Genomic DNA, 25,213 nt, shown 5'->3' with positions numbered 1-25,213 from the left:
GAAGTCTTGTAGGAGAGTGGCTATTTTTCTCTGCTTTATCCACACTGTTCAACCTTCATCCGACCACTCCTGAATATTTATCAGTGTAGTGACACTGCTTTTTAAAAGCTAGTTAGCATACTGAAAGTTCAGCAGTAGTGTGCATTAACATTCAGATTAAGCGAATGACCATATACGTTTTTGTGTGCAAGCGTCTCACTGCATAGATGCCATGAGATTGCCTCTGTTTACACAATAGCTGCCTGATTTAGAAACTCCGGATGTGGTTTCTGCAGCAACAGAGAGAGATCAGGTTCCGGACTCAGGGTCCGTTCACCTTGAAACACCAGAAATGAGCGTGAGATGCTGTACGGAAGGGCGAGAAAGACAGAGACAAAGAATCGGGCGTTGAAGGTGACACACAAAATAGATTCAAGGATGAATTAAATCATTTTTGACAATGGTTAAGGTCACTGCAGCTTCAAAAACACTTTGTAGGCCTTTTTTGTGTTATCTTGGGAATACATTGAGTGATGATGATGAGGATGATGATACTGTATGACCTTTATTTGTCTCACTTTGGAGACATTTCTAATTCACAGCAGCAAAGTAATGAAAGGAAGAGAAAAAGAAAAATAATGTTTAGGAAAACTAAATATATGAGCTGCTGTCCTTCCGAAGTTCTAAAAGAAATCTCGCGATATTGTTAACTAGGAATAATAACTGAAATAAATGTCAGGGAAATGTCTTCTGTACAGTTCCTCTTGAGTTAATATTAACTAGAAAATAATATCATAGAAGAAAAACAGTAGTGTCGCTATTTAAAATGTAGCACATCTTTACTAAAAGTCTACTAAAACAAACCATAAATGTCGACATGTATGTCGGGAAGAAACACGATCATGCAGTACCCTCTACTGTACTGTAAATGCAACTCATACCGCCAAGCACTTGGTGGCAGTCGAGTTCTCTACCGACATTTTGTATATGTATTTACAAGAGAAGAATCGCCGTCTCCTGGATACAAATGGTTATTTTGGATTTCTTCACGGTGAGTTGCTATCATGCTTATTTCATCAAATATTCCCGTAGTCGAGATGGAAAGAAAGTGTCATTCATTGACAAGATGAAGCAGGCAAAGGAACAAAATGAGAAGACGTGAATCGCCGCTTGTCGTCAGGTATGTCAGGATATGAGATAGCTACTAAATGCTAACGGTGTGTTCGTCGATCTAAAAGTTAACCTATTTGGGTTAATTGACAGTTTTCAGAATAACGATTAACTGTTTTAGCACGTTCAGCTCACGTGAAGTCCAGTGAGTGTATTTCAACAGTTTTGCTTTGAGCATAACTGGCACGTCTCGTCAGGATAAGGCAAAAGTTACACAATAGCGTTATTTTAATAATTTCGGCAAATTAGTTTTGCAATATTATTAACGTGCATGCATGAACACGATACCCATGAAAACAATATACAAATATCTCTGTGCAAAGTCACCCGTTGTATTTCCATACATCCATTTTCTACAGCGCGTGTCCCTGTCTTGAATATGCTTAGGACACTGATTCGCTGTGGCGCACCGGTGACGCCACAAACCCTTGAAGGGAAAAGAAGATTAGCTCTGCAAACAGTTTGGATAAACCATTCACCAGTCATTTTCAGGACAGAAAAAGCCAACAGTCACATTCACACTTGTAGAGAGTTTAGAATCTTAAGAGTCTCATATTTATAGTTCTGGAATTTGGGAGGAGGCTGGAGTATCTGGGGAGGACATGCAAAGTAGGCCTAAGCAGTGTGGCCTAAGCAGTGTGGACACAATGCATTTGTTTTGCAAATAACCTTCAGTCATTCCTCTTTTCTAGTGATTCGAAATGCCACCATTGCAGCACCTCCACCAGAAACATGTCTTGCAGACTGTGTGTGCACTGGAGGCTGTCATCCTACGCACCTTCGGCCCTGAGGGAGGACAGGTGCTTTTCACCAGAGACAATGGACATTCAATGTTGAGCCGCAGTGGGATAAAGATTCTTACAGCACTACGACTTGACCACCCACTCGCCAGGTAACTCAAATGACCTTCCAGCAGTCAGATTAATAAATGCATGATTTCCTCAGGATGTGGTATGATATGACACTCACTTTTACGAGCATTGAATGCCTTTCGGCAATGTCTGACCTTTAGAAAATATTTTGGCTGACTTCAAGTCTCCCTTTTATTTGTTTAATGTTTGGTACATAGAAAATATTGTTTTCAACACAATATGTAGTCCTGTATTTTGGTCTGCTACAAAATGCACAATTCATAAACATCAAAAATCCTATCTATTGATCAAGCATAGAAAGAACTAGAATCGTGTTTCTTTAACTGTTTTGGTTTTTAAAAAATGAATAAAAAAATAGGTCGACATACAGGTAACATCCAAGTTACGACCGGGTTCCGTTCCCACAAAATGGTCGTAAGTCAAATGGTCGTCAGTTGAAATCCATTGAAAACGTCCGACGTAACGTTTACACGACAGGATAGTAACGTTTTCTATTGAATACGATTATATGCCAAACTGCTTACAGTTCATTTATAAATTGTATAACTTTTAGTGTTGTTTTTATCAGTTTATATTTCATATTATCAATTTTTATTACTGTATAACTCAGGCGGACACCGAAGGAAAAAAGCAGTGTACAGTACAACAGGAGATGTTGCCAAGAAAGTATCTGCACTGTATAACTACTGTATTGAATGTAGTCACACAATAGATTGCTGTGCGAGTGTGTGACATGCTGGCTGGCCAAAATTGTAGTGCGCGTTGCTGGCTCCTTGCGCGTTGCTGGCTCCTTGCGCGTTGCGGTGCCAGGCGTAGAATTTAAAAAAAAAAAGGTCTGGTGGTCGTAAGTACAGGTGGTCGTAAATCACGCTGGTCGTAACTCGGATGTTACCTGTATTATAGGAAGAAGTCCGGGGAAGTCCTACAGTGAATAATTTGGCCAGGGAGTGGGAATTGAAATTATAAAGCGATTTTTAAAGACACCCTCCATTTGCCTCTCTTTCATTTTTAGGATGATGGTTGAGTGCGTCTGGAAGCACAGCGGGAAAACAGGGGATGGATCCAAATCATTTATCCTTCTTGTGGCATCATTATTACGCGCCATTTACACCGCAGCCTCAAGGGATCCAAATGTATCGCACATGAATAACTCAAAGGAAGCATCCGTGTCAGCCGCTGCCAGGCGCCTGACTGACCAAATGCTGGCTTTCGCTTTGGATAAACTGGATGATCTTATCGCACTTGCAATGACTCCTTACGGACTCACCGTGTCAGCGGGAGATTTAACTGCAAGCTTCCAATCCTCACCCAACCCGGATGGAATTCACGTTGAAACGTTATTAGCGTCTTTTTTTCGTACTCGTTTGGGTTGCGCCCATTGTGACTTCATGGGCGAACTAGTTTGCAAAATGTTGCGTCAATGGAGCCGTAAAAATGACGAATGTCGTCCGTCAGATAAAATCGGGAGTTTTCAGTGCAGCTCAAGCGTTAACTCCAATAGCTGTAAATCCAATACGTCTTCCTCGTCACTCCAGTTTTTAAACGACAATTTCCCTGCGCTACGCACGCCGCTATCTGGCTTTCCTGTTACTTGTTCGCGTTTGATTGAGGGACTAATCATCCACAGGGACTTTGCCACACACTACCATGGCAATCACAAGCATCCGGTCAAAGCAGTGGTTTTTACCATGTGCCTTCAACCAAAATGGCTAAACGCGGGTGACATGCTAGAAATTGGTAGTGGAACACACGCCAAGAACATTTTGCACTTTAGCGCCTGGGCGGAAAACTCACTGGATCATATCTTCGCCACCCTGAAGAGTCTCGGAGTCTCCCTGCTACTGTCTGCCGTCAAACAATCAGAAGCTGTCTTGGCTTTGGCGACACGGGCGGAGATGTGTGTCGTGGAGTGCGTCGATGAAGAAGAACTGGCGCTTTTCCTTCACTTAAGTGGGGTCAGCGCCGTCTCGGACTATCGGGGGATTCAACCAGATAATGTTGCTTCGTTGGCATTTTGTCGACCGGTGCTTCTGGGAGCGTATCGGTGAGAATGCATTTTATGGTGATACAGTGGCAGGCCTTAAATGTCTCTCTTAGGCCTTCAGTAGTGCTAGGTCTGAATCAATCCGCAGCTGCCGCTGTAAAAAAAAAGTGTGGTGGGATTTACTACATGTCATGTACTGTACTAGAGGGTACAGTTAGCATGTAAATAACTTCTGAAGAAAGAAATACTAAACTACAGTACAGTGCAGTCCATGTTTCACAACCCTTATTGAGACAATCAAAGCATTGACAAATAATGAAAGATATACATACATTCTTTTATTTTTTTCAATTGTTTTTTACAACTACAGTGATACCTTGGCTTACGAACTTAATTGGTTCCCAGACAGTGTGTAAGGCGAAAAGTGTATCCCAAAAAATGTTTTCCCATAGGAAACCATTAAAATTAGAATAATCCGTTCTCAGGTCCCCATAAAACATACTTTTCTACTCTCTAATTTTCTAAGCCTTAAAATTACACAAAATATACCTTATTTTATGTGTAATAAATGTGCTATGGTATTATAATTAAAGAAATAAACTGTACTGTATAATAAAGTCGTTTTATTTACCTTTGTGATGGTCGTTGATGGCTTGATGGAATGGAGCGTCTGGTTTCCTCAGCATTAAACACTTGATAAGGAACACAACCTTCTTTCACTATCTTGAGAAGGCTTTGCAGGCCTTGACGGTCCGCCACTGTGTCAATATAATATCAATGGTGCCTTTGCATGGTTTGATGATCACAATTCCATTCTTGCTCCTCCCACAGATACGTTCACATGGGGTTTCGCAATACCGAAGTAATGCAGCCCTGCGGAATCATCATCTGCGGCTTGGGCGAAGGGCAAACGGATCAATATATCGCCGCCATTCAGGACGTCATCCGTACGCTGCGTACAACATGGGAGCCCCTCGGTGCAGGTGTTAAAAAATCGTCCTCCATTCCGTCAGGGTGCGTCATACCCGTTGGCGGAACTTTTGAGTTTCTGTTACATCACGCCCTCTTGGAACATGGCCGCTTTCACGCCGTTTCTCAAGATGTCGCTGTCGTTTGCAAGCTTTTGGCAGAAGCGTTACTCCATCTTCCCCGACATATTCACTCCAGCAAGCCAAGGGATTTCTTACAGATTCAAACAAAAGTTGGGAACTTTTGTCAGAATCCTTTCCAGCCCGACGGGTTGTTACGGAAGCCGGTGATTAGGCAAACTAATCACGGTGAGAAAAATTGTCAAATCGATGCTAAATCAGGTCCATATTGTTTATCAGGACTTGAGTCTGTTTCCTGTAAATACCATCTCATATTGGCTGTGCTGCAGTGTGTCAAAAGTCTCCTTCGTGTGGACACGGTGCTGCACATCTCTACCAAACTGCAACCAAAATCGCCAAAACCCAACTATTCCTCTGAAGATGAAGACTGAGGTTTTTGATCTCATATGGAACTTCAGATAGTCTTTTATTTTTATTTGTTTTTATTTTCTACTGAAAGGACAACAGACACATTTCTTTTGTTTCCTAACTGACATCAGAAAAACGTTTTAGAGCATTTAAAAAACATGCAAAACACGCAGGCTCATATTTTTAGCCAAATGCAAAACACCAAGAAAAATGACTTAAAGGTGAACCGAGGCCCCCGGATAAGTTGTGTCCATAGTTTGTAAAATCACTTCAAATGGCTTCCACTGAGCGCATTTTACAAAGATTCCACCGCATATAGCTATATTTTATCTTTTAAGACTCGCGCTGAATATTCAGGAATTCTTGTCTTCGAGTTGATGACGATGGCTGACGTGACGTCACGTCTGGAATGCCCCTGACTGAGAAAGTGACACACAATGCATTTTGGGTACTTTGTTTGGTCTGAAAATTTCGTGTTGATGCCGAAATTAGAAGGAAAACACATAAATAACGGGATGGTGAGTCGTTGTGTGTTGCACCAAGACTACTATTTGATACTAGTTGACACAAATTCCCAGCAGCCAAATCAGCCCATTTCCAACGGAGCTTGGGCGCCATCTTGTGAATTTTCTGGGACGCCACATTGGAGTCCTGATGGCTCGAATTGATATGCAAGTACGTCTTCAATCGATTGCAAACATTTATGCTTTCCTCTTCAGAACTATTTGAATCATATTCATAACTGGATGAGTAACAAGAAAGCATCTTCTCCGAATCTGAAGCCATTGTTTTTATTCTAGAGCAAGGCAAAGCCGTCCTGGCGTGGCGTCACAAACAAGGGGGCGGGACCTTCTTAAACTCGCCATTTCCGGGGTCATTTTGAAGTAGTTTTGGGACACTTTTACTCATTTTTATTGGTGTTTTGCATTTGACATAAAATATCAGCCTGTGTGTTTTGGGTATTTTAGATCCTATAAAACGTTTTTCTGCTGTCAGTTAAGAAACAAAAAAATGGTGTCTGTTGTCCTTTAAGTCATACACTTACACTATCATCACGGATAACCAATCAAAGCTAAGCTTAATCTTTAAACTAAACTTGCCACTGGCCCCAAGTGTTTACAATATTTTGGTAATTCACTGCGACTTATGGATTTTCTTTTCCCTTGGACTTCTCTTTCTTATCACATTTTTCTTGCACTCTTCCCCTGGCCACCGCAGAGCAAATAAAGCAACAACACATAAGTCATAAATTTACCCACATTCTTTTATGTAATCAGTGTTATCTTTAGCAGGGGCCTGTGGGCGGAGGTCTGACTGTCAACAACCAAATCACTGTGGACTTCCCCGTCCTCTAATCACACCCGCGCCAGGGGTATTTCTCCTAGGAGTTTATATAAAGCAAAGTCATGAGTTTTTAAGAAGATAAGAACAAAATAAGCTTTTCTTTGCAGTCATCTGCCTCAAATGTTGCACAAAAGAAGAAATGAAGTGAGCCACAACTCGTATGGAAAAGTCGGTGTTATCTTCAGCCAAGGTATGACTGTATTATGGAAAATGGACTTCATTTCTTATCTTACAAATGTTCTTTTTACAGAAGTACCCGCTGCCTCATCAAGTATTTTACATTATTCGCTAATTGCCAAAATGCGTTAGCAGTGGCCTGACAAGGGTAACCGTGAATCCAGCAACCGTGACTCGTACAGCGTTCGTAATGACGTCACTATCTTGCGCCTGGCCTGACGTCATTTACAAACGAAATCACTCGTCTGGCCGATTTCATTGAGGCGAAGGAAATGGCCACTAAAGCAGTAGCATACATGTTAAGTGTCACGATTTGGTCGGAAGACTTCCGATTTTGACCAAAATACTCACTTTATAAAGCAACTACTGACACAATATAGACCGTAACAGTTCATTTACATACATGTCAAATTATGTTTTCCCCGTATTGTATACGTTTCTTTATCAATTAAAATAATATACGGCGTAGTACAACTTTTAGACGGCAAAACAGCAAAAGTAATCCTCAATTGTTTATACACCCTATATTTTTTTTCTCGCTGCGTACAGTCGGATTAAGGCACAATGTGCGCATGCGCAGTAAATTGTCTACATTTCCGCGTTTGTTAGCGTTTTTTTTTTTTCAAATAACGTACGACAACTTTTATACGGGAGTTGTAATCATTTATAAGGGAAGCTATAGGTTCACATGTATGTTTATAATGTGAAACAAAAGAAAAAAACTACATTTTATACAAAATGAATGTAAAAATAATGAAAGCATTTTTGTGTTTTATTTACTTCTAATTGACACTTTTGTAACGCTCACATTATTTTAACACGCACCACAGAATCACGAGTACGAAAATCTCCCGATTTATGATTTCTGAAACTTAACATGAAAGGTGTGTACCGTGATCCAGCGACTGACTCGGACGGCGCTCATGATGACACTTGCGTGCGTCTGATCGTGACGTCATTTTCAAACGACAACACTCGTCAGACCGATTTCATGGAGCTCAACAAATGGCTGCTAAAGATTGAGAAAAGTCAGTCTTAAAATAAAACGTGCGCTTACAATAACCATATAAGTTAAAAAAAAAAGTCAAGACTCAACTCAATTTTGGTTTATTTGACTCTTCGTACGACATGAATCAACCAATTTCAATAGGATGAAAAAGTATTTTGAAAATACATACCATGACACGTTCTGATAGAAAGATGGCAGAATAAACAAAACATGACCAAAAGAGGCATTTATAGAAAGAGGTGAGCCAACAAAATTGTCACAAAGGATAACACTTGATTCTTAATAAGAAAAAAAGTAGTTCAAAGTACAGTGATACCTTGGCTTACGAACTTAATTGGTTCCCAGACAGAGTGTGTAAGGCGAAAAGTGTGTATCCCAAAAATTAATTTCCCATCGGAAACCATTAAAATGAGAATAATCAGTTCCTAGGTCCCCATAAAACATACTTTTACTTTTTACATACTACTTTCTTATTTTCTAAGCCTTAAAACTACACAAAATGTACCTTATTTTATGTATAATAAATGTGCTGTGGTATTATAATTAAAGAAATAAACTGTACTATATAATAAAGTGGTTTTATTCACCTTTGTGATGGTCGTTGATGACTTGATGGAATGGAGTGGCTGGTTTAGCATTAAACACTTGATTAGGAACGTGCTTTCTCTGCGAAATTTTATGTAGTTCCTCATCAATTCTGTTCTGTTTAGCTGGGTAGATAGCTTTTTGCATCAAGTGTACAGATGGCTTGTGCGGGTTGTTTGTGGGGCCTGATTGATGGGATATTTTAACCTTGCAGTCTACACTCTGCCTTTGAGCTATCAAAGTTGAAACTCTCACTGTTATCTGCCTCTCTCTTTAATGTTTAAACCACCTCCCCTCAATGCTGTGATCTCGAACAATCACGTGGCTTGAACCGAAGACGGCGGGGAATAGAGGACAAAAACAGTCAGCTGCCATTGTGTTGTTAGAAGAACGGGCTCGTTCGCGAACAACACATCACTCAAGGAGGCAGCTCCGTGTACGAAAAAAGTTCGTATGCCAAGGTAAAATTTTCATACATTTAACATTCGTAAACCGAAAAGTTCATAAGCCAAAGGGTTCATAAACCGAGGTATCACTGTAATTCATCCATTCCTTTAGCAGATGATGCATTCTGCTGAAAAGGTGTCAGGACTTATCCAGCTGCGGTCCACAATTCGTTGAGGCCTCAAAAGAGAAGTGATCGATGAGCTGATCTTCTTTTCAGATCGTTTTCACAAGCACTAAATGCAATCACGTGACCTCACTGAGGGATATTTCTCACTCAAGCACAGATGGCACCCATTTTATAGCTGGGCCTGACATCCACAAAGACATAAGACAACCCCCCCCCCCCCCCCCCCTCCGCCCCAATTGAACAAACAATGTTTCTACTTGCAGTGGGGGTCGGAGGGGGGTGGCCACGGGAATGACATCATGCAACATTAACGAGGACTCGGTAACGCGTTGACGGGTGTCACACCACCTCCCGAGATTTCTTGATGGCGCAACACAGGAGCATGCTAAAGATCATCCCAAACACCTGCCAAGAGAGATAAACTGATTTTTCGACATTCTCTTTTCATGGCATGACGGGGGCAATTGTTTCTTACCATAATGACCCCGATGGTTATGCCCACTCCTCCTATAATGTGCAACTTGGAATCAAATACTTCTTCGATGGCATCGGGGCAGCTCTGCAATACAAGAAAAAGAACACAGAGATTGATTTGGGCTTTTATTTTAACCGCCCCAGACTTTGAGCGAAAGGAATTGACGGGCGTAACAAGAATTCTAGTAAAATCATTGTTGCCATAGAAACCACAGCAAGAAGGCTGAAGGAATGCGTCTGCGATGGAAAGCCGTCGGCCCCACACCATCATTATGAGTTTTTGACATTTGTCATGACGCCATTGCTCACTCAGTAAGGAAACCAAAAAATGGTGTCGGTTGTCCTTTAAAGGACAACCGACACGCCTCCGGACAAGTTGTGTCCATAATTTGTAAAATGGCTTCAAATGACTTCTACTGAGCGTATTTTACAAAGATTCCACCGCATATAGCTATATTTTACGTTTTAAGACTCGCGCCGAATATTCCGGAAGTCTTGTTTTTGAGTTGGTGACGAGTCCTGACGTCACGTCACGGAAGGAACGCCCCTGACCGAGAAAGGACACACTGTAGCAGTCCTTTCATCACATCAATGCATTTTGCGGTACTTTGTTTGGTCTGAAAACTTGATCCGTGTTGATGGCGAAATTTGAAGGAAAACATAAATAACGCGATGGTGAATCCATGTGTGTTGCACCCAAAACTATTTGATATTCGCTGACAAAAATCCCCACAAGAAAAAAATCCGCCCATTTCCACAGAGCTTTGTCACCATCTACTGCCTTTTTTGGGTGCAACATTTCCAGATACCTCAAAATGACACAAATAATTTTTGTAATCGATTGCAAACATTTATGCTTTCCTCTTCGGAACTATTTGAATCATATTCATAACTGGATGAGCAACAAGAAAGCATCTTCTCCGAATCTGAAGCCATTGTTTTGATTCTAGAGCATGGCAAGACGTCCTGGCGTGACATCACGAACAAGGGGGCGGGACCTTCTGAAACTGGCCACTTCCGGTTTCAATTTGAAGTAGTTTTTCGACACTTAAAGTCATTTTTATTGGTGTTTAGCATTTGACTGCCTGCGTGTTTTGGGTATTTTAGATGCAATAAAACGTTTTTTTTTGTTCAGTTAGGACACAAAAAAGTTGGTTGTCCTTTAAGCGCGCTGTTGCGCTCGTACCTTGATGATAAGCTTCTCAAGTAGGTCTCCTTGAGGACACGTGTCTTTGGCACCATCAAAGACAGCGGCAGTTGGACCGCAACAATTGAGCTGGAACAAGACAACACATATCATTTCAACGACAGTTGTTTTATTTTTCCCTCTCATTGCCTCTTGTTGTTAAGCAACAATGTTATATTGACCGCATGCAAACACATGGTGTCTGTTAATCATGGGATTGATAGCTTTATGCGTTTGAAAACATTTAATTTAATGGGCAACAAAGACCAGATATGTGATGTTCAAATTGATAAACTGTATTGTTTTGAGCAAATCATCATTAACTTATTCACTGCCAGACGATTTGCAAAAATGTGTCCACTCCAGTGCCAGGGTTTATGTTATTGTCACTTGAATTCCAGGACCCACAGTGTTCTAGGACTACATAAACATTAAATGCAGTGTAAGAAACCTTAGAATCTCTTCTTTCATCAGAAAAAAAGAATTGATTCCTAAATTATATGGATCTGGAGTTATATGAGCTTGAAATGAGGGCGGCTGTCCAAAATACAATACAATACAATACATACATACAGTGATACCCCATCTTACGAACTTAATTGGTTCCCAAAAAATGTGTGTAAGGTGAAAAGTCCGTCTGCCAAACATTCATTTCGCATAAGAAATAATTAAAATGAGAATAATCTGTTCCCAGGTCCCCATAAAATATAATTTTCTACTAAATAAGCCTTAAAACTACATAAAGTATACCTTATTTTATGTATAATAAATGTGCTATTGTATTGTAATTAAAGAAATAAACTGGACTGTACAATAAAGTCATTTTATTTATCTTTGTGATGGTTGTTGATTTAGTTGCCTCTCGATGATATCCGAGTGAAGTTGCCTTGCTTTCTCAGTGACAATACCCTCACTCACACTGTCCCTGCTAGATGCTTTTCGTTAATCCAAATCAACAGAAGTTTTTCAACCTCTTCGATTGCCTGAGACCGTTGCTTAGACAACACAGAAACACCCTTAGCCACACGTAGCAATGGTCGACTTAGCATACTGCTACTGGGACGCTAAGTCATACAAATGCACACCTCGTTCGTGTTTTTCGATTATCTCCTTCTTCTGCTCGACCGTAATTTTCTTTTGTGTCCTCTTTGGCTTAACACTAGCCTGTGGTGGGGTCTTTTCCGGTCCCATAAAAGCAAATGTACTCCACTCGATAGCAAACCACATCTGCACTCAAAGGGGGTGTGGAAAACTAGTCAGCCACCACCGTGGCTGACACCGTGTAATTTGGTGTTCATCCGCTGAAAACTAGTCCGCCAGCCACCGTGGCGCTGTGTAGTTTGGTTCATCCGCCGAAAAGTAGTTTGGATGCCAAGATTATATTCTCACGAATTTAATGTTCGTAGGGCAAAATGTTTGTGAGCTAAAGGGTTTGTAAGCCGAGGTATCACTGTATTGGCTTATGTGGTGCTTGAACAACAGCTGAAGCTGGAACAAACATTTGAAAAAAGGGAAATGCTGCATTGCCAACATTGCCAAAGACCATGGCCAGCGCTTTATTAGCACCCAAGCATGAAAAAAAACTAAACCCGGAAAATTCGGGACTGGCGCTCTGTCATACTTTCAATTACCAAAAAAATTCGTGATTGGCAGTGAATGAGTTTTTAGTAAGAATTTTACAGCTTCAATCGTAAATTAGGGAGCGTCTGTAAATGAAAAAAAAAAAACTCACGCCAGTTTGAATCACACGCAGAGTCTCTCGGAGACGCTCATCCTTTGTCTCCTTGTAGTTGTTGTAGGTCTGGTGGTAGAATGTGGTAATGTCATCCACCACCTGTCGGGAAAGTCAGCAAAGAAAATAATTCACTTTTTGCCCTTCTTACAGGACTATTTCAAATGGCATTTTCTGTGTAGCTCTTTCTCTTGTTTCTATTTGTAATTGAATTTTATTGATTGTATTCTATTTTGTGATTGTATTTTATTTATTATAGTACCTATGCTTGTTTAACTTTGTTGTGTCCGGCAAGTACAATTCTGGCACTTGAGACTTACCTTGCTCTGGTTGGAAAATCCCCAGATGCCAGCAGCCACTTCAATGGCAAAAATGATCAGCAGGAAGAAGAAAAACTATATCAAGGATAAAAGGAGTTAGAATGCATGTGCGCGCGTGTCTTTATGGCACACGCAAGTCAAGTTATCTGAGAGGGATTGAACTTGATTTACATCGACCCCTCCAACTGGGAGATTTAGTACAAGCCGATTAAGGCCAGAGGGGAGGCGATGACTCGGCCACACAGGAAGTGAACAACAGCAACATTTAACCCTGTGGGATGGCCTTGGGATGAAACTACAGCTACAGTGATACCTTGGCTTATGAACTCAAATGATTCCCAGACAGTGTGTAAAGCGAAAAGTGTGTATCCCAAAAATGAATTTCCCATAGGAAACCATTAAAATGAGACTAATCCGTTCCTAGGTCCCCATAAAACATAATTTTCTACTTTGTAATTTTTCTAAGCCTTAAAACTACACAAAACATACCTTATTTTATGTATAATAAATGTGCGATGGTATTATAATTAAAGAAATAAACTGTACTATATAGTAAAGTCGTTGATGGCTTTATGGAATGGATAGCTTTTTGCATAAAATGTCTCAAGGAGCTCTGGGTTGTACATCTTGGAAGTTGTGATAATGCAACAGCAACAGATGCAAGCAGACACACTAGAAACATCATTAATTGCTGGTTCCCTTGCTTGTCTTTTCATTTCAAATTGAACTGATGGCTCGTGCGGGTTATTTGTGGAGCCTGATTGATGGGATATTTTAACCTTGCAGTCTACACTCTGCATTTGAACTATCAAAGTTGAAAGGAGTCCAAATTTCACTGTTTTCTATACATTTTGTCACTCTCTCTGTTGTCTGCCTGTCTCTTTAATGTTTAAACCACCTCCTCTCACTGCTGCGTTCTTGACCAATCACGTGGCTTTAACCGAAGACCAAACAAGCCGGCTGCCATTTTATTTTTGGAGAATGGGCTCGTTCGCGAACGACTGTATCCCGAAAAATTGTTTGTATGTCAAGGTCAAATTTTCATAAATTCATTAATCAATAAATTTAATGTTCGTAAACCGAAAAGTTCGTAAGCCAAAGGGTTTGTAAACCGAGGTATCACTGTATTTCAAAGGTACCGGATTGGAAAGATGGGATTAATATTTTTGTTGATTTAGTTGCCTCTCGATGATATCCGAGTGAAGTTGCCTTGCTTTCTCAGTGACAATACCCTCACTCACACTGTCCCTGCTAGATGCTTTTCGTTAATCCAAATCAACAGAAGTTTTTCAACCTCTTCGATTGCCTGAGACCGTTGCTTAGACAACACAGAAACACCCTTAGCCACACGTAGCAATGGTCGACTTAGCATACTGCTACTGGGACGCTAAGTCATACAAATGCACACCTCGTTCGTGTTTTTCGATTATCTCCTTCTTCTGCTCGACCGTAATTTTCTTTTGTGTCCTCTTTGGCGTAACACTAGCCTGTGGTGGGGTCTTTTCCGGTCCCATAAAAGCAAATGTACTCCACTCGATAGCAAACCACATCTGCACTCAAAGGGGGTGTGGAAAACTAGTCAGCCGCCACCGTGTCTGACACCGTGTAATTTGGTGTTCATCCGCTGAAAACTAGTCCGCCAGCCACCGTGGCGCTGTGTAGTTTGGTTCATCCGCCGAAAAGTAGTTTGGATGCCAAGATTATATTCTCACGAATTTAATGTTCGTAGGGCAAAATGTTTGTGAGCTAAAGGGTTTGTAAACCGAGGTATCACTGTATTGGCTTATGTGGTGCTTGAACAACAGCTGAAGCTGGAACAAACATTTGAAAAAAGGGAAATGCTGCATTGCCAACATTGCCAAAGACCATGGCCAGCGCTTTATTAGCACCCAAGCATGAAAAAAACTAAACCCGGAAAATTCGGGACTGGCGCTCTGTCATACTTTCAATTACCGAAAAAATTCGTGATTGGCAGTGAATGAGTTTTTAGTAAGAATTTTACAGCTTCAATCGTAAGTTAGGGAGCGTCTGTAAATGAAAAAAAAAAAAAAAAACTCACGCCAGTTTGAATCACACGCAGAGTCTCTCGGAGACGCTCATCCTTTGTCTCCTTGTAGTTGTTGTAGGTCTGGTGGTAGAATGTGGTAATGTCATCCACCACCTGTCGGGAAAGTCAGCAAAGAAAATAATTCACTTTTTGCCCTTCTTACAGGACTATTTCAAATTGCATTTTCTGTGTAGCTCTTTCTCTTGTTTCTATTTGTAATTGAATTTTATTGATTGTATTCTATTTTGTGATTGTATTTTATTTATTATAGTACCTATGCTTGTTTAACTTTGTTGTGTCTGGCAAGTACAATTCTGGCACTTGAGACTTACCTTGCTCTGGTTGGAAAATCCCCAGATGCCAGCAGCCACTTCAATGGCAAAAATGATCAGCAGGAAGAAGAAAAACTATATCAAGGATAAAAGGAGTTAGAATGCATGTGCACGCGCGCACATGCATCTTTATGGCACACGCAAGTCAAGTTATCTGAGAGCGATTGAACTTGATTTACATCGACCCCTCCAACTGGGAGATTTAGTACAAGCCGATTAAGGCCAGAGGGGAGGCGATGACTAGGCCACACAGGAAGTGAACAACAGCAACATTTAACCCTGTGGGATGGCCTTGGGATGAAACTACAGCTACAGTGATACCTTGGCTTATGAACTCAAATGGTTCCCAGACAGTGTGTAAAGCGAAAAGTGTGTATCCCAAAAATGAATTTCCCATAGGAAACCATTAAAATGAGAATAATCCGTTCCCAGGTCCCTATAAAACATAATTTTCTACTTTGTAATTTTTCTAAGCCTTAAAACTACACAAAATATACCTTATTTTATGTATAATAAATGTGCGATGGTATTATAATTAAAGAAATGAACTGTACTATATAGTAAAGTCGTTGATGGCTTTATGGAATGGATAGCTTTTTGCATGAAATGTCTCAAGGAGCTCTGGGTTGTACATCTTGGAAGTTGTGATAATGCAACAGCAACAGATGCAAGCAGACACACTAGAAACATCATTAATTGCTGGTTCCCTTGCTTGTCTTTTCATTTCAAATTGAACTGATGGCTCGTGCGGGTTATTTGTGGAGCCTGATTGATGGGATATTTTAACCTTGCAGTCTACACTCTGCATTTGAACTATCAAAGTTGAAAGGAGTCCAAATTTCACTGTTTTCTATACATTTTGTCACTCTCTCTGTTGTCTGCCTGTCTCTTTAATGTTTAAACCACCTCCTCTCACTGCTGCGTTCTTGACCAATCACGTGGCTTTAACCGAAGACCAAACAAGCCGGCTGCCATTTTATTTTTGGAGAACGGGCTCGTTCGCGAACGACTGTATCCCGAAAAATTGTTTGTATGTCAAGGTCAAATTTTCATAAATTTAATGTTCGTAAACCGAAAAGTTCGTAAGCCAAAGGGTTTGTAAACCGAGGTATCACTGTATTTCAAAGGTACCGGATTGGAAAGATAGGATTGATATTTTGCGTAACTGAATAAAATGTCATTTGGTGTTCCCGTTTGCTATCCCACCTGACCTTTATTAACTCATTCACCTGCCATTCACGAATTTATTCGGGAATTAAAAATATGACGGAGAGCGCCATTCCCGAATTAGTTTGGGTTTTGTTTTATCTTCCTTGGGTGCCGATAAAGCGCTGGCCACACCTCTGGCAATGTTTTTCGCCTTCCACAACGGGGCAGCATTTCCCCTTTTTCCATATTTGCACTTTGTTCCAGCTTCAGTTGTTGTTAAAGGTCTATATAAACCAATATGTATGTCTTGCATTGTATTTTGGACAGCTGCCCTGATTTCAAGCTTAAATTACTCCAGAAGTATATAATTTAGGAATTAACTCTTTTTTTCTGATGAAAGAGAGTCTAAGTTTTTTTTATGCTGCATTGAATGTTTATGTAGTCCTAAAACACAATATTCTGTGGATCTTAAAATTTGAGTGACGATGACAAAAACCCTGGCTGGGAAGTGGACATATTTTTGCACGTCTGGCAGTGACTGAGTTAATAAATTCCAAAATTCAAAATGGCTGTATTCAAGCTTCTAAAGGACATTTCGTCAATTCAGAAGCTGAATTCCTGCTCAAGTCTTGAAGCTTTGTCTCCTCTTGAAGGCTGAAGTCAAAGATATTTTTCACCTTAGGGATCACTTCCGTGTTTTACTATTAATTGTGCAGCCGTTGCATTATTCACAAATTTACATAGTTTAAGAGCATTTCTTTTTTATGTGCATAGTGGCACAAAGATCCATTTTTAGTAGTTAATAACAAATAATCATTTCTAGACTAATGAAATAAAATTACACACTAATGTGCTGATACAAACCAGTCCCAGCATGCAGGGAGACTCCTGGATGGCACCACAACATCCAAGAAATCCTACCACCATCATTAGCGCTCCAGCTCCGATCAAGATGTACACACCTGTCCACGCACACCAAAAAAAAAAAACAAACATTAAAACTGTCTTTTGACTCAAATAAGCCCATTGATTGCTGGTCTAAGGGATCGATTTTTTGGGGGGAGGTAGGCTGTCAGTCAGGAAACATCATTTACATGTTTACATGCTTGTGTACAAAATGGTTGATTCTCTGGTCCGCCCCCATTAGTATGCAGCTAAACTAGGTAAGTATACCTGTCAACCTGCGAGACACTGTGACCTTACTAACGGCTCAATTTTTCCTTACTGAGAAAAAAACATGCGTGTGTAATATTCCATTGTGCAATTTTATTAAGAAAATTTCACATGTAAACATGAATACTTTTAACAAGTTACAACATATTTCTAGCAATAATCAAGTTTGTTCTTTGTTGTAGAGCATTGTGGCTTTTATGCTGTGGAGAAAAACTAATTTGAATTGGTGTTCTTACGGTGTATAATGTTTATCAAAAATATGAAAGATATTACATCAAAAAAACACGGTAAAATGTTTCATTTATTTCAAAATAAAATTCCATTTGATTTGAACGTGTCTTCTCTGAACTTTTTTTTCTTCTCAAGACTTTTCGCACGGACTTATTTTCTCAGTGGTCGACTTGACTTTTTACGAGGAGCGATATTTGTTATAATTAACATTACTGCAAATATTTAATGAAGAAAACTAAAACGAAAATATCTCAAAATTACGTAATATTTTTTGCGTTTCCCGTACAAACTTTCTTGTATGCCGTGCACATCTAAAATGTGTACAAATCGAGCAGAATACGGCAAAATACGGCCGGTGACAGGTATGTAGGTACACCTATTTTTTAAAACGTGTTTTGAAACAAGCACTCTGAACTTTCTACGTTTATAACCAAACAGTTTATCTACTTATGTTTTGGCAGCCGGGCTCTGAACAACGTTGAATCGTTAGCATGGGATGCTAAGAGTGTTGCATGCGTCGGACGCATGCATATATGTACGTTTCACTGAGTTTTTGACTTTAAGGTAAGAGGCATTTGTTTCCAGAAACATCTGCAGATATTGACGAGTGTAATTTAGTGGCTTTGTGATAAAGTGTTTCCGTAAAGTGAAAGATAAAGTGTCATGAGCGCTACCGAGACTTCCTTTGCGAAAACTTAATGTAACTTAATGGAAAGTCCGCATTTAAAGATTCCCACATCACTTGTAGTGGATGTGAGCAGGGAAAATAAAGTACCTAGTCCTCATTGAACAAAATATACTCAAACCGAGCTGAATAGTAATTTGAAACTGAGCATATGTGCGGGAAAATCTCTTACCGGTGTAAAATACATATGGAGAGTCTTGTCCTTCAAATAAGCCTTTGGTCTTGGGGTCTAATCGTAACCACAGGCCGATGGCAAAGACAGCAGTGCCTGCGAGCTGAAGCAAACAAACAAACGAACGAGATTTTAGCTCATTTGGCATAATCCTAAACACAGGACACTTCATTTGATAAACTTGCTTGATCTAATTTAGTGCTTCCCTGACTATTAACCTTAGGCACATATTTTACGTTGGGAAATCTCATGACACACCACCCCCAAAAGGGTTTTCCAAAAAGTAAACATACCACCCCCATTAATATACTGCAAACTGTGAAATAAATAGATACATAACTAAATAAATGAATAAATAAATAAATATATACATAAATAATAATAATACATTAATAATACATTTCATTTTAAGCGCCTTTCAAAGTTCTCAAGGACACTTTACAGTCACAGACAAGCATAGGTATGATAATAAATAAAATACAATCACAAATAGAATACAATAAATAAAATAAAGTTATAAATGGAAATGTGTTTTTCTACTTTCATTCCTTTCATCACTTTGCTGCTGTGAAATGTAAATTTCTCCACTGTGAGACTAATAAAGGCATATCCAATCCAATAGAATGAAGACTATATAATTGCCAAGCGATGTGACAAAATGAAACTTTTCTGTAAATGGAACTCATCAAGTCTCATCAACATAGTTCTGGGCATGCAAGACTCCGGCAATGCTCGACTTTAGTCTCAATAAAACAACTCACTTAAACAGCGCCTTCCCATGAAGATAACACCAAAATAATGTTTTTTGTTCAAGCACTATATAAACCATTATGTTTGTCTTGCATTGTATTTTGGACAGCCACCCTCATTTCTAGCTCATACAACTCCAGACCCATATCATTTAGGAATTAACACTCTCTTTTCTGATGAAAGAAGAGAGTCCGAGGTTTCTTATGATGCATTGAATGTGTAACTGGCGGGAATATTGTCATTGGTTGCCATGACAACAAAAATATAAATTATTTGGTCTTGTTTTACCAAAGTGTTTAACGTTTCTATGTGAGCCTTTATATGTGTGTTTTTTTCTGAAAATCGTCTTCAATACTTTATTTATAATGTTTTATCATGATCACTTCCGCTTCTTTGTCATGTGTTTCGATGTACCAGAGTAATCGCTCGAGACAGAACGTGAGTAATTGCGAGAGAGAGAACGACAGTCTCAAGTCTACGTCGTCAAAGTTCATCTACTTTCGGTTTATAAGGTGCACACGGTATGTTATTAATTTGCTTATTTACTGTATGTCTTGTCGAACTTATTGAGAAAAAAACATGCGTGTGTAATATTCCATTGTGCAATTTTATTAAGAAAATTTCACATGTAAACATGAATACTTTTAACAAGTTACAACATATTTCTAGCAATAATCAAGTTTGTTCTTTGTTGTAGAGCATTGTGGCTTTTATGCTGTGGAGAAAAACTAATTTGAATTGGTGTTCTTACGGTGTATAATGTTTATCAAAAATATGAAAGATATTACATCAAAAAAACACGGTAAAATGTTTCATTTATTTCAAAATAAAATTCCATTTGATTTGAACGTGTCTTCTCTGAACTTTTTTTTCTTCTCAAGACTTTTCGCACGGACTTATTTTCTCAGTGGTCGACTTGACTTTTTACGAGGAGCGATATTTGTTATAATTAACATTACTGCAAATATTTAATGAAGAAAACTAAAACGAAAATATCTCAAAATTACGTAATATTTTTTGCGTTTCCCGTACAAACTTTCTTGTATGCCGTGCACATCTAAAATGTGTACAAATCGAGCAGAATACGGCAAAATACGGCCGGTGACAGGTATGTAGGTACACCTATTTTTTAAAACGTGTTTTGAAACAAGCACTCTGAACTTTCTACGTTTATAACCAAACAGTTTATCTACTTATGTTTTGGCAGCCGGGCTCTGAACAACGTTGAATCGTTAGCATGGGATGCTAAGAGTGTTGCATGCGTCGGACGCATGCATATATGTACGTTTCACTGAGTTTTTGACTTTAAGGTAAGAGGCATTTGTTTCCAGAAACATCTGCAGATATTGACGAGTGTAATTTAGTGGCTTTGTGATAAAGTGTTTCCGTAAAGTGAAAGATAAAGTGTCATGAGCGCTACCGAGACTTCCTTTGCGAAAACTTAATGTAACTTAATGGAAAGTCCGCATTTAAAGATTCCCACATCACTTGTAGTGGATGTGAGCAGGGAAAATAAAGTACCTAGTCCTCATTGAACAAAATATACTCAAACCGAGCTGAATAGTAATTTGAAACTGAGCATATGTGCGGGAAAATCTCTTACCGGTGTAAAATACATATGGAGAGTCTTGTCCTTCAAATAAGCCTTTGGTCTTGGGGTCTAATCGTAACCACAGGCCGATGGCAAAGACAGCAGTGCCTGCGAGCTGAAGCAAACAAACAAACGAGATTTTAGCTCATTTGGCATAATCCTAAACACAGGACACTTCATTTGATAAACTTGCTTGATCTAATTTAGTGCTTCCCTGACTATTAACCTTAGGCACATATTTTACGTTGGGAAATCTCATGACACACCACCCCCAAAAGGGTTTTCCAAAAAGTAAACATACCACCCCCATTAATATACTGCAAACTGTGAAATAAATAGATACATAACTAAATAAATGAATAAATAAATAAATATATACATAAATAATAATAATACATTAATAATACATTTCATTTTAAGCGCCTTTCAAAGTTCTCAAGGACACTTTACAGTCACAGACAAGCATAGGTATGATAATAAATAAAATACAATCACAAATAGAATACAATAAATAAAATAAAGTTATAAATGGAAACGTGTTTTTCTACTTTCATTCCTTTCATCACTTTGCTGCTGTGAAATGTAAATTTCTCCACTGTGAGACTAATAAAGGCATATCCAATCCAATCCAATAGAATGAAGACTATATAATTGCCAAGCGATGTGACAAAATGAAACTTTTCTGTAAATGGAACTCATCAAGTCTCATCAACATAGTTCTGGGCATGCAAGACTCCGGCAATGCTCTACTTTAGTCTCAATAAAACAACTCACTTAAACAGCGCCTTCCCATGAAGATAACACCAAAATAATGTTTTTTGTTCAAGCACTATATAAACCATTATGTTTGTCTTGCATTGTATTTTGGACAGCCACCCTCATTTCTAGCTCATACAACTCCAGACCCATATCATTTAGGACTTAACACTCTCTTTTCTGATGAAAGAAGAGAGTCCGAGGTTTCTTATATGCATTGAATGTGTAACTGGCGGGAATATTGTCATTGGTTGCCATGACAACAAAAATATAAATTATTTGGTCTTGTTTTGTCAAAGTGTTTAACGTTTCTATGTAAGCCTTTATATGTGTGTTTTTTCTGAAAATCGTCTTCAATACTTTATTTATAATGTTTTATCATGATCACTTCCGCTTCTTTGTCATGTGTTTCGATGTACCAGAGTAATCGCTCGAGACAGAACGTGAGTAATTGCGAGAGGGAGAACGACAGTCTCAAGTCTACGTCGTCAAAGTTCATCTACTTTCGGTTTATAAGGTGCACACGGTATGTTATTAATTTGCTTATTTACTGTATGTCTTGTCGAACTTATTATAATATTAAATGTTGTTTTTAAATGTCCTTTAGTTTTCAAGGTGTTCCAGGTGTTTCACAATAAACGTTTGTGACATCAGTACGAAGCGTCATACAGTTACAGAATGTTTATGTAGTCCTTTACTCAATATTCTGTGGCTCCTGGAATTCAAGTGACAATGACAAAAACCCTGGCGCTGTACTGGGCCCATTTTTGCATGTCTGACAGTGAATGACTTAATGAACTTGTTGTTTTGGCGCTTAGGTTGTGTTGGCATACGTAATATAACATATACTTTATGTTCGTGTTTGTGTGTGTTTGTGTGTGTGTGTGTGTGTGTGTGTGTGTGTGTGTGTGTGTGTGTGTGGTTTTGCCGCAATTCCTCCAGCAGATAGTAATCTATGCGCAAAGCCATTTTGATTTGAGCTCACATGCTTGAACATGACTGTCGAACTTAACATTCACTGACAGTGAACACATGCCATAAATGGAAACACGCTGATCTGTAACGTGTAACCGTACTGTATGCTTCTCCTTCATTTTGACACACAAAAAAAACATTGAAGAACCCACGTCTCCTCTTTTGAGTCTAAACTAGCGCTTAAACTCAACCTAAGTCACAGGGGAAAAAAAGAACACCTACCCAGAAGAACAAGTTGAATATAAACATGAGATACTTGATGCACTTGATCCCCCCAACAACAGCCATGCTGACGGATTAGTTAACAAAGTTGATAATCCAAGGAGGAAGCAGTGTTGTGAAGCGAGCGTGAAGTGAAAATAAAAACTAGAATGAGGTGTGTGGAAGTGAAAGCGTTCTGAAAACGACACGCCTTTTGTTGCCTGACTGCACACTTGGGGAGTGGCGAGAACATTAGGGCCTACTCAACAAACTGGTCTCCCGATTTAAAGCCTGCCCATGTTCCTTCCTCCGTTTGTTCTACGCTTGCATAGATTCCGCCTATGATGACTCCTGTGCGAGAAGCTGCAGGCAGTTAGCTAAGATATATATATATATATATATATATATATATATATATATATATATCGATATATATATATATATATATATATATATATATATATATATATATATATATATATATATATATATATATATATATATGTGTGTGTGTGTGTGTGTAGGTAGATAGATAGATAGACAGATAGATAGATAGATAGATAGATAGATAGATAGATAGATAGATAGATAGATAGATAGATAGATAGATAGATAGATAGATAGATAGATAGATCGATAATAATAATAGCTGGTATGTTCTTTCAAGAAGTAATGTCCACTTTGATGATCTGTGAATCGTATTGATGAAACACAGTAAAATCAATCCATTGAGCAATTGTATGTTCTTTATACATCATGCTTATTTTGAAAAACGTCTGAACTATATTAATCAAAACTCATAAAAATATTGCTCAATATATCACTCTGTAAATAATATTCCATCTACTGGAAAATGTATAATAGATAAATAGATGACAGAATGATACATATTCATATTTGTGGCCCAAGTTCAAGTATTGCATTCTATTTGTGATTGTATTTTATTTAGTATAGTACCTATGCTTGTCCCTGAGAGCTTTGAAAGGCGCTTAAAATGTAATGTATTATGATTATTATAAAATTAGTTTCACTTTTAGAACCGATAAGCTACCGGATACAAATTCCTTGTGTGTTCTACATACTTGGCAATAAAGATGATTCTAATTCTGAAATTAAGTGTTTTCCATGTTTTCTATTCATATGATTCATCTGAATATTTTTAGCAGTGTTTATTTCCACAGTGGATTACTTCTGCTTTCACACACACGTACACACACACACACACACGCGCGCGCACACACACACACACACACACGATGCCTTTCTTCCCTGTGATGCCTCGTTGTGGGCCTTTCTATCAATAACTGCAAAACTGAAAATCACCATAAAAGGCCAAATCTTTTCAGCCCCCCCCCCCCCCACATGCACACACTGAGTTTAACATATACTGTTCAAAATAAACAAACACCCCCACATGGGACACACCCCTTAGGTTTACTGGGACACTGAGACATAAATAGCGTGCATGAGAGCCTAAATACAGTGTCGTCACACACGTTTCACACAAAGACATACACGATCTCTCTCTCTCTCTCTCTCTCTCTCTGACATGCGCACTGCTCTTGGCCACGTGACCGTGCACAACAATCAATAAATGACAGGCTGTGTAAATAATTAACCCTCTCTAGTCGCCTCTAAAATCAGTTTTGAATGCAGAACGTGTAAACGGTCGGGGTGCTCCGTGGAAATGGGTCACTTGGCCACTGGGGAGGATTACAACCAACAATAGCAACCCCGCTGGGTTTACACACACGCCTGGGATTATAGTGTAAATCCGGTGAAAATCTTGAAATCATAAAAAGAATCATAACAATAACGATCTTTACCCACTTGGGACACCCTGCGACAATACGGGCATATTTCCACTCGGGACCCACGCCACACAGACCTCGAAAGCACGAGCAAAATAGATTCTAGTTTTTAAACACACTCACCCAGAAGACTAGGTTGAAGGCGAACATCAAATATTTGATGCACATCTCTCCTCCGGATAGCGCCGCCATGACGACGAACAACGACGACGATAAAACTCGTGAATGCAGGAGAGGATTCGAACCGGCGTGGTCGTCCAGTCAAGCGCTTCTCCACTCGTGACGCTGCTGGTGCGCGTTGGTCGTGGTCCGTCCGGCTGAAAAAAAAACCAGCCCAGCGCAAAAGGCGGACTGCACTAAATTCTCAGTTTTTTTTTAATATATAGTGGCTGTCAATGCACTCCGTCGCTTTTCAAGAGTCGGTTACAATTACGTTATTCAGACTCGTTCGTTTAAATCGGTCGCACGACCTGTTGA

The 25,213-nt window shown here is 39.3% G+C and overlaps 3 protein-coding genes across 13 annotated transcripts in view; 1 reads left to right on the top strand and 2 right to left on the bottom strand.

Annotated features, from left to right (window-relative positions):
- LOC148897647 (synaptotagmin-1-like) overlaps positions 1-3,946 on the bottom strand; it is a 14,107-nt gene extending 10,161 nt beyond the window's left edge. Inside the window, exon 1 of the mRNA XM_088996008.1 lies at positions 3,816-3,946. Within this exon, the coding sequence (XP_088852134.1) occupies positions 3,816-3,823 (8 nt within the window). The 5' untranslated portion in view covers positions 3,824-3,946. The remainder of the gene's footprint in view (positions 1-3,815) is intronic.
- bbs10 (Bardet-Biedl syndrome 10) overlaps positions 1-10,708 on the top strand; it is a 10,883-nt gene extending 175 nt beyond the window's left edge. The window contains exons 1-7 of one of the 10 annotated variants that reach the window (XM_088996006.1): positions 1,019-1,159; positions 1,842-2,041; positions 3,034-4,065; positions 4,837-4,988; positions 6,752-6,834; positions 6,914-6,996; positions 10,576-10,708. In XM_088996006.1, the coding sequence (XP_088852132.1) occupies positions 1,851-2,041; positions 3,034-4,065; positions 4,837-4,988; positions 6,752-6,834; positions 6,914-6,949 (1,494 nt within the window). In that variant the 5' untranslated portion in view covers positions 1,019-1,159; positions 1,842-1,850 and the 3' untranslated portion in view covers positions 6,950-6,996; positions 10,576-10,708. The other 9 variants (XR_016114940.1, XM_088996007.1, XM_088996005.1 and 6 more) reach the window with 9 other exon arrangements.
- Positions 8,075-25,213, bottom strand: cd9a (CD9 molecule a). Of its 2 annotated transcripts, none has more exons than XM_088996010.1 (8): positions 24,860-25,213; positions 21,006-21,108; positions 17,256-17,353; positions 15,243-15,317; positions 14,923-15,024; positions 10,812-10,901; positions 9,627-9,710; positions 8,075-9,556 (listed from the first exon to the last, which is right to left on the bottom strand). In XM_088996010.1, the coding sequence occupies exons 1-8, from the start codon at positions 24,926-24,928 to the stop codon at positions 9,491-9,493; spliced, it is 687 nt and encodes a 228-aa protein (XP_088852136.1). In that variant the 5' UTR covers positions 24,929-25,213; the 3' UTR covers positions 8,075-9,490. The 2 variants fall into 2 exon arrangements, with proteins under 2 accessions (XP_088852136.1, XP_088852137.1); XM_088996011.1 differs by lacking the exon at positions 24,860-25,213 and adding an exon at positions 22,947-23,097.

The sequence above is a fragment of the Hippocampus bargibanti genome, linkage group LG05, assembly GCF_051943395.1.
Source record: "Hippocampus bargibanti isolate YZ-2025 linkage group LG05, ASM5194339v1, whole genome shotgun sequence".
Classification (NCBI taxonomy): Eukaryota; Metazoa; Chordata; class Actinopteri; order Syngnathiformes; family Syngnathidae; genus Hippocampus; species Hippocampus bargibanti.
Note: the sequence above shows the minus strand (reverse complement) of the source record. Positions and strands in the feature narration are given on the sequence as shown.